The 9619-nt window shown below is 43.5% G+C and overlaps 1 protein-coding gene across 11 annotated transcripts in view; it reads right to left on the reverse strand.

The window, feature by feature from the left end:
• POU2F1 (POU class 2 homeobox 1) overlaps positions 1-7188 on the reverse strand; it is a 244598-nt gene extending 237410 nt beyond the window's left edge. For all 11 annotated transcript variants that reach the window (XM_068270829.1, XM_068270827.1, XM_068270826.1 and 8 more), the window contains exon 1: positions 7098-7188. In XM_068270829.1, coding sequence (XP_068126930.1) covers positions 7098-7161 — 64 coding nt within the window. In that variant the 5' untranslated portion in view covers positions 7162-7188. The remainder of the gene's footprint in view (positions 1-7097) is intronic.
• Between the last annotated feature and the right edge of the window lie 2431 nt (positions 7189-9619).

A 9619-nucleotide genomic window follows, 5' to 3' on the forward strand; every position in this document is an offset into this window, starting at 1 on the left:
CAGTTGTGTCTGACAAACACCAGAAACACGAATGCGGCTAATGTTGTCAGATCTGATAATGTCAGAAACATCTGATCTGCTGCATGCTTGTTCAGGGTCTAAGGCTAAAAGTATTGGATGCAGAGGATCAGCAGGGCTGCCAGGCAACTGGTATTGTTTAAATTTAAATAAATATGTCAGCCTCCATGTTCTCACTTCAGGTTACCTCCGTCACATTACACACTGGAAAATAAAACCATTTCACTTTATGGATTTAATTTTCTTTCAACACCTTTTGCTATACATCCCCCAATTCAGTCCCTCTGGAGAGTTAATGTAAAATTGTAAGCGACAAGGGGTTAACTGCAGAGGTCTGCGAGGGGAAAAAAAAAAAAAAGTGAACAAAATGACACCTTAAAATAGTCCAGCATGCAACAAAGGTGACCATAACAGATCAAAAATAGAAATTCTAATGTATTCAGCATGCACTGCAACCTAATAAAAATACAAGTACGGTAACTTGCAAAAGTTAAAAGTGATAAAGAAAAATTAAAAAAAAAAATCAATGGGAGTTAAAAGAGCGTGTTTGTGCAGAGCCTTTTAATCAAATAATTACCTCCACATTACTCTGTCAGAAGGCAGCACTAAAGAGACCATCAAAGCATACCAGTCGCCGACCTGACAGACAAAAAGATCGCAGTAGCCCGTTCAAATCACCTTTATGAACGAAACCGCCAGGTCGCAGGAGGAAGGAACGCTAAGCTTACCAATTAAACACAAATAGACGGAAACAAAAAAAAATGGTTGCTCAAGAGCGAACACAATGCAGCGATCTGGCGGCTTTTTAATCGCAGAGAGAGTCTGGGGCGCTGCGATTTTTGCCAGGTTTCGGGAATATTATAAGATAAAAATGATACAATTTGCCCTCTGACCCCCCCATCCTAGCCTTCTTGCAGAAATACACCTCTTTGTCCATGTGATTTCACAACAATGCAGCAAGTATGAATGACGCCGGACGGGGAGAAGAGGGCCTGGGAGTGCAGACGGGCCTTGAAAACATGATTTTCCTGGGTTTCAGCAGGTTCGTACATGTTCCCCCATGAATGGCATCCATGCAGCTGAGCTTTGTTGTAGTGTACTGGTTGCTGGGAACGCCCCACAGAAAAGGAGGGGGGGGGGAGAGAGACACAGGGACACTGTAGGTAATTTCAAAAAAGAATTAAAGAAAAAAAAATACTGAATACATTTACCTACAGCTGTCTTAACACACCCAGCCATTACAGTCTCAACCCCCCCTTCCGCTAAACCCTTCCCCCTTAATAGCTCGTCTATCCACCCGTGGATTCAACCAGCCAGCTCTGACAGTCCGGAGAGTCTATGGTTCCCTTTAAAAAGTATGCTAAACCCAGAGCAAGGAAATGAATATGTAAAATAAGGCTGGGGGGGGGAGGAAATCAGAACTCTGAACATGCAGAGAGGCAGCCAGCATACAGAGCGATTTGTAAAGCCACATGCCCCAAACATCATAGAAAAAAAAAAAAAAAAAAAAAAAAAAAAAGGTCCTCTCTGTAGGTAATCCTGCTGGAAATGGATATAGATATATAGATATATTTTATTTTCTGACGTTATTCAGCCTCCTAAGCTACGCTGAGCTCACACAGGAGGCAGGATGCGGAGAATTCAATAAAAGCAAAACAACAACAAAAACTCAAAACACTGAACTCTGGGCAAAAACGCATACTTGCAAAATTACTTATTGAGTGTTCTATCCGTACGGGCGACTTCATTAATCCGACGACAGCCCGAGACGGCGCGGCGAGAACTAAAATATTAAACTGAAATATCAAGACACTCGCTGGAAATGTCAGAACCTCACAGCAGGTCACGTGCAACACCAAATCACTGCTCCAAGCCTCCCCCCCACCCCAATCCCCCAAACTCCCCCTTTATTATTAATATTTTAAAGAAAAAGACCAATGCGAGGTGGGGGGACGCCGACCGGCCAGTATCCTCCGCCGTCACCTACTGTAGAGACGGCGGCACGGCGCGCAAGAGGTTAAAACTGCAGCCGCATTTATATTATTATTATTAATACCACCCTATACCGTTCACCAGGAACTCTCTATTCAGCACTCTCTGCCTCGCTGTACCTTTTCCATGCGGTCGCTTGACCACTCTCGCCGTTGCATTAAACAAAAAAGGAATGCTACAGAGAAGAAATACTAAGGAAGGCCAGTGAATTATTTATAATAAAAAAAAAAAAAAAAAAAAGGCCAAAAATACTGCCCATAAATCAAAGCAATACGTTAAAGGGTAGCGCATCCATTGAGAGATCGTCGGCTTAAGAGGCCACAATAATGGCAAAAGATAAAAGGAATAATAAACAGGTGTATGAGGGAGGTACCGAGACATATTAAAGAACGCAAGCTGGAGAGGATGAAAGTTATTAATAAATAATGGTAATATAGGGCAGATGGGGGGGGGGGGGGGGGAAGAACCGATCACTTGTGCATTAATAATAATGAGGGGATAGATAGATGAGGGTCAGCGTGGGTGATGATAATGCTAATAGTTATATAATGAGGGCCTAGAGCTAGACGGATGAGCAGGGGGGGGGATGGCGGCGTTCATGACAGCGGGAATAATAGACCCAAGGCCGGCAGTAATGAACGGATGGCTACTTAAGCGCCAATAGAATAGGTGTCAGAATAATAGAAACAAACAAAGCCAGATCCAGCGAGAGATCGAAATAATTAATATTATTAGCATTCCAAATTTTAACAGAATGGGTCTATGGGAAAGGGGGTGGGGACTGAGGGGTTGTTAGAAGGTGAGAAGAGATATTATTGGTAGTGAGAACAGAGGAGATAAGCCAATGCAAAGTGTCTATAATGATCATTACTGATAATGTCACGTCAGCCATAATAAAAGGTAATAATAATACAAGGCCTAGGAGACAAACAACAAGGCCAGGGATAATAATAGTATGACTGGTGTGAGAAGGGGGCCTGATAGCCGACTGGTATTAACAATTATGAGGTCGGAGGGAAGCTAGCTGGATTCTGGGTAAGATTATTCTGGTAATAACACAGGCCGATGGGGCAGCTACAGACTACAAGGCGAATACGCCAGACCAGGCCGGACGGACGGAGCAGTCGCGTTCGATCTGTTACACCTCGCCTGGGAGCCAATCAGATTCGGAGTTCTATCCTCCGGCAGTTTCTTTTCTGCCGCAGGACCGAGTCTAACTGTCGGCTGCGAGGCGACTGGACAGATCTTACTCGAGACGTGTGATAGTGTGTCAGGGCAGACACAGGTTATATTAGTGCATGGAAAAATCGAACGCAATTTTTTAAATAATGAGGTTATTAAAAAGGAGATGAGCCCAAAACACTGGCAAAGGTAACACCACTGCACCAAAGAACGCCAGACCTGCGATTATCACAATACAGACGTCTGATGACAATCAGATGCACAGAAATACCGGTAAAGGCCACACCAGGAGCTGAAGTACTGATAATATGGAATGTCAGACCGATCAACTCTGATTAGTACTATGTAAATTTCAAATAAATGAATACTTGCCAATAAAACATCTAAAAGTCGAAAAGGTTGCCATGGGCCACCAGGACAATGTAAACAGTAACAGAATGGAGTATAGGGGGGCAGCAGCTTTCCACTGGCTTATCGTCATGGCAATAATAAAACTCACAGGGGCACATTACTAAACATTAGAAACACCACCGGATGACTGATTAACAAACGGCCCAGTCCAGGCAGAGAACGTGGCAGTATCAATAACCAGGAGGGCCAGTTCCTCTACAGGTGAGCAGCGGCTATTTAAATAATGAATAAGCTACAGTCACAATGGGTCAGGCCAGTATGAGGTTAACACCGAAGATCAGCCTAATGTAACAGATCACATAAACAGCAACAGATCTATTACTGATAATGATAATATGCCTGCTGAGTCATTGGAAGACCAGATAGGGTGGGAGAGGGACAAATCAATATAAATCGCATACCTATTAGCAGACAGCAATAGTAAGAGTTATAATATTGGGTGAGAGTAGTCCTGACAAGGACAGACATTCTGATGGACGCTGCAATATCGACAACGGTCAGGAGAGTATTTCAGCAGAGCGGATAGCACAAATAATTTGGGGTAAGATTTGATAGGACTATAATATAGGATATTGATACAACAGGTGACAACTCAGAGCGCAATATATAAAGAACGACACTGATAGTAACAATACGAAACATTAATACTGATACATTTCATGACAACAATAATCATTAATTGCAATGCCAAAATAATAACTGCCTAATGCTCAGTCAGGTGTGATAATCATGTAATTGATACCAGCATTATCTCACTTCACCTGTCATTACTACAGTTATGGTCAATAATAAATCAATCAATAATTAATTCTCAATACTTATTCTGGATCGAACCAATACTGAGGACTTCCATCATATATCAGAGAGGATGACGATAGCGTTATTGGTTTAACTCTGATCAAAATGACGACAGTGACAAGAATAGTATAACAATGCAAACCCATCTCTCATGATAATAATCTTAGCTAATAACTCTGAAACCAATCACATGCCTAATAGCAACTTAGGGATAACAACAATACTACTACTAATAAATTAATAATATGCCAATGCTGTGATTAGCATACAAATCATAATAAAACATTTATGACAACAATCAGATGCCCTATAATGGCATTAATAATATCAGAATAATCGGCTGTGATAACAATCCTTTACCAATCAATGACACATATCAATAATAATAGAATAGAAAATGCAGGGCCTATTAATAATGGCATAATAAAATTAATTCTGGGCCATTGCTAAAATTATGATTTTAAAAGAATAATACTACAGAACGACGCTTTCATATTCACATGCCTGATAATAATATAATAATAGGGCAGTACAAGGCCAGCTGGGTTAACAATGTGCCTAATATTAATAACAACAGTAGTAGTAGTAGTAATAGACTAGTAGTGTACCAGCTCTCCTATTCCTAGGATATTAGAATATTAGTAATGATGAGAGATAAGGGTGACTACAGAAGAGATGGGTCAGGTCACTCAGTTCTGATGCTCTGCAGAATAGTAATCATAATTAAAAAAAAAACATATGGGACCACGGTAGAGCCAGGTCAAGTCACTGATGGTCTGCATAATATTGTTATTAGTAAAAACTAATAATAATGAGGATAATAAGAAATAGGGGGTCAGATCAATCAATACTGATGACCTGTATAATATAACTAATAATAATAGGAAGAGTAATAGTAATAATAATGACAGGGGGAGGGGGGGGTGATCAGGTCACTCAGAAGTGGTGATCTGCATAATAAAACTAATAATAATAGTAATGATCGCAGATAGGGGAACACATTGGAGCCAGGTCAGTAATGACGATCCGCATAATACTATTATTAATAATGATGATGATGATGATAATAGTAATAAGAGGTGGGTGTCAAGTCACTCAGTAGTGCTGATCTGAATAATATAACTGATCGTAATAATAGTAATGAAAGGCAACGTGGAGGGGAGGGGGGTGGGGCTGTTAAGGTCACTTAGTGGTGAGGATATGCATAATATACCTAAAAGTAATAATAATAATAATGTATAGGAGGTTCAGGTCACTCAGTAGTGACGATCTACATAATAGTAATAATTATTATAAATGGGGAGGGGGGAGGCAGGTCAGTCAGCAGCGATGATCTGCATAATATAACTAATATATAATAATAATACAAATAATAGATAGGGGTATCAGGGCACTCAGTAGTTATCTGCATAATCGTGGTAGGAGTAATAATAAATTATATTGGGGGGGCAGGTCAGTGCTGCTGATATTCATAGTATTAATAGATGAGGTATAATAATAGTAATAATAAATGGGGTAGAAGGTAACTCAGTGCTGCTGATCTGCATAATAGAACTCCAAGTTATAGTATTAATAATAGGGGGACTCATTGGAGCCAGGTCAGTACTGATGATCATAATAATAATAATAATAAATGGGGTATGAGGTCACTCAGTGCTGCTGATCTGCATAATCTAACTCCTAGTAATAATAGGGGCAACACACTGGGGCCAGGTCAGGGCTGATTATTTGCATATTATTATTCATAATAATAATAGTAGATAGGGGGGGGGGGGGGGGGGTATCAGGTCAGTCAGTGCTACTGATCTGTCTAATACAACTCCCAGTAATATTAGTAATAATATTAGTAGCAATAATAGGGGGACACACAGGAGCCAGGTCAGGGCTGAAAATCTGCATAATATAATATAAATAATAGTAGTAGTAATAGCAATAACAGATAGGGGGTATCAGGTCAGTCAGTAGTGATCTGCATACGGTAACTCCCAGTAATATTAGTAATAATATGAGGGGGGGGGGGGGGGGAAATACTACACTGGAGCCAGGTCAGGGCTGATGATCTGCATAATATAACTAATAATAGTAATAATAGATAGGGGGTATCAGGTCAGTCAGTAGTGATCTGCATACTGTAACTCCCAGTAATAGTAATAATAGGGGGATACACTGGAGCCAGGTCAGGGCTGATGATCTGCATAATATAACTAATAATAATAGTAATAATAATAGATAGGGGGTATCAGGTCAGTCAGTAGTGATCTGCATATTATAACTCCTAATATTAGTAATAATAGGGGGGGCACATTGGAGCCAGGTCAGATGATCTGCATAATATCAGGCATGCTAATGAGCGTCCCCCTGCAGGCTCAGCCAGTAATAATAATAATAGTGATAATAGTAATAATAGTGTGGCAGCAGCAGGGTGAGGGTCTGTCCGGCGCCCTCCCGCACCCCTCCCCCCCTCTCCTGTCATTGTTCAGTCACAGCCGGTGCGCCCCCCTCCTCCTCCCGTGTCTCCGGTGCTCGGTGAGTGCGCGGCGCCCGGTGTCCTCCCCCCTGCTCCCCCGCCTCCTCTCAGCCTCCCGCCTGCCCGCCCGCACGGCCGCCGTCATTAGAATAATCCGGACTACTAATAAATTATGCTAAGGCGCCGGTGTGCGGATGAATATGAATATGTAAAGCGCGGTAATGATTACCTGCTGCTGCTGGCTGCGCCGCCGCTGAACTCTCATCTTGACTCGCTGCTCCTCCGTCCGCCATTTTGAATATTTTAACCAAAATCGCCCGGCCGATAATCCCTCCCCCTCCCCCGCGCCGGCCCCCTCACGCTAATGTTTCTCAGTCATTTTTTTTTTCTTTCTTTTTTTTTTTCTAACTAGGCCTTCAACGTGCTTTATTGAAAAGCGGACAAATGGGCGGGCTGGAGCTAGCTCCGCCCACCGCCAAAGCTCCTCAAAAGTGTTCCAGGACAGATGCTGCAGGTGTTCGGAGAGGGAGAGCACGGGAATAGGGGGCGGGGCCGGGAAGGGCTATGTATGTGTGGGGAGGTGAGGTCACTGGGAACGGTTGACGCGCAGGCGCAGTGGAAGAGGCAGGTGGTACTAGGATGGGGCAGCTTGATTGTGCAACCTGCGATGTGATGGGCAGGTGCAGCCACAGCCAGGGCAGAGATGCTGCGGGTCCGGGAGATGGATGAAAACCTGTGAGGGGATTATTACACTCAGTGCCTGCCCTAGACCAAAGCGGCTGCTTATACTTCTGGGGGGGAATTCAATAAAGTGGAGATAAATGGTTGAAGTGGAAAACTAATATTTCAGAACTTCTCCCCTGTTCTCTCATATGGAGGTCACTATTCTCAAAGTGCTGAAAGTCTTTTACTACCTTTGGTGGACAATTATTTTTTGTTAATATAGACATATCCACAGAAATTGGTGAATAATAATTAATTTGTATTTATAACTGACCTCTGCAGCACTTTACAGATCACATAGTCATGTTACTGGCTGTCCCCAGAGGAGCTCACAATCTAATCCTGTCACAGTCATGGCCCAATGACCTACCATATTACTATTATGTATGTATATAGCACTGACATCTTCTGCAGCACTTTACAGAGTACATAGTCATGTCACTGACTGTCCTCAGAGGAGCTCACAATGTAACTACCATAGTCATAGTCTAATGTCCTACCATATTATTATTATGTATATATATAGCACTGACATCTTCTGCAGCACTTTACAGAGTACATCGTCATGTCACTGACTGTCCTCAGAGGAGCTCACAATCTAATCCTACCATAGTCAAAGTCTAATGTCATACTGTATTATTATTATATAATTATATAGTAGTGACATCTTCTGCAGCACTTTACAGAGTACATAGTCATGTCACTGACTGTTCTAAGGGAGGTTCGTAAATTATGTGAGCTTTTGTGAGAGGGGGGGGGGGGGCAGCAAGCATTTACCTATAGGGGCTGATCAGTAGCCCCTGTCTGAATGGAGGCCTCCATCTTCTCTGTGTAGTGCCCGTGGTTGTGTTGCACAATACTGGCCACTGCAATGCATGCTGGGGATGTAATCACATCAGTGAACTACATATCCTGACTTGCATTGCAGCAACTGGGGACTTGTGATATTACCACAATAGTACCACGGCTAAGCTGGGGTGCAGGGATGGAGAAGATGGAGGCTTCCACATAGATGGGGGGCTACAGAGCAGCCCACGTAGGTAAGTGAATGCTCGCTGCCTCCCTACAAAAGCCTAAACAGTTTAACCTCCTATGGGGGGAGGGTACGTAGTTTGAGTACTTTGTTGTACGTAAAAGCACTCAGGAAGGGGCGTAACTAGAGGGTAGCAGCACATGCGGGCACAGGGGGCCCAGAGCTGTGGGGGACCCCAACTACTAACCTCCCCTTCCTCCGATACAGGGGGCTATACTTCAGATCAGGTGTTTTGTGGCTACACTTATTATGGGTGTGATGGCCACACCTGTTGAATGACACTTGTGAGATGGGCCCCAGTCAGTGAGGGACACCAAAGGGAGGCAAGGGAAGTGGTGTGAGCACCATACAAAAAAGTAAAAATCCGTCAGCGCTGCTGTAATGAAAAGTTATATTTACCTCTGGAGTCTTGTCCCATGAAGCCGCCCCCCCCCCCCCCAAAGACCCCGCATCAGTCCACTTCCACTGCTAGGCCCCACCTACCCTCTCTCGTCCGAGAAAAAACGCCCAATTTAATGCAGTAAATAGCTTGCCGTTTTTCTCGGAGTAGAGAGGGGAGGCGAGGCCAATCGGCGGAAGTGGAGCGATGCAGGGACTTCGGGTCGGCTTCGTGGGACAAGACTCCGGAGGTAAATATAACTTCATTAAGGCAGCGCTGGCGGATTTTTATTTTTTGTATGGAGGTCCTCTTTAAAGTTGATGATAAAAAAAAAACATACTTACCTAAGGAGAGGGAAGGCTCTTGGTCCTAATGAGCTTTCCCTCTTCTCTCTCGGTGCAGCTCAGGACCCCTGTTTGAATCCCCCGCCGCGGGTGACTTCGTAAGTCTCCGGGAGCCGAGTCCTCCCAAAAACAGGCGGCTCCATACTGCGCACGTGCCAGCGCCCTCCCTTGTGCACTCACGCATGCACAGTATGGAGCGGCCTGTCTTCGGGAGGACTCGGGGTTCCGAAGACTTCCAAAGCCTCCCTTCAGTGGCGAAGAGAGCAGTATTT

Source organism: Hyperolius riggenbachi, chromosome 2, assembly GCF_040937935.1.
Source record: "Hyperolius riggenbachi isolate aHypRig1 chromosome 2, aHypRig1.pri, whole genome shotgun sequence".
Classification (NCBI taxonomy): Eukaryota; Metazoa; Chordata; class Amphibia; order Anura; family Hyperoliidae; genus Hyperolius; species Hyperolius riggenbachi.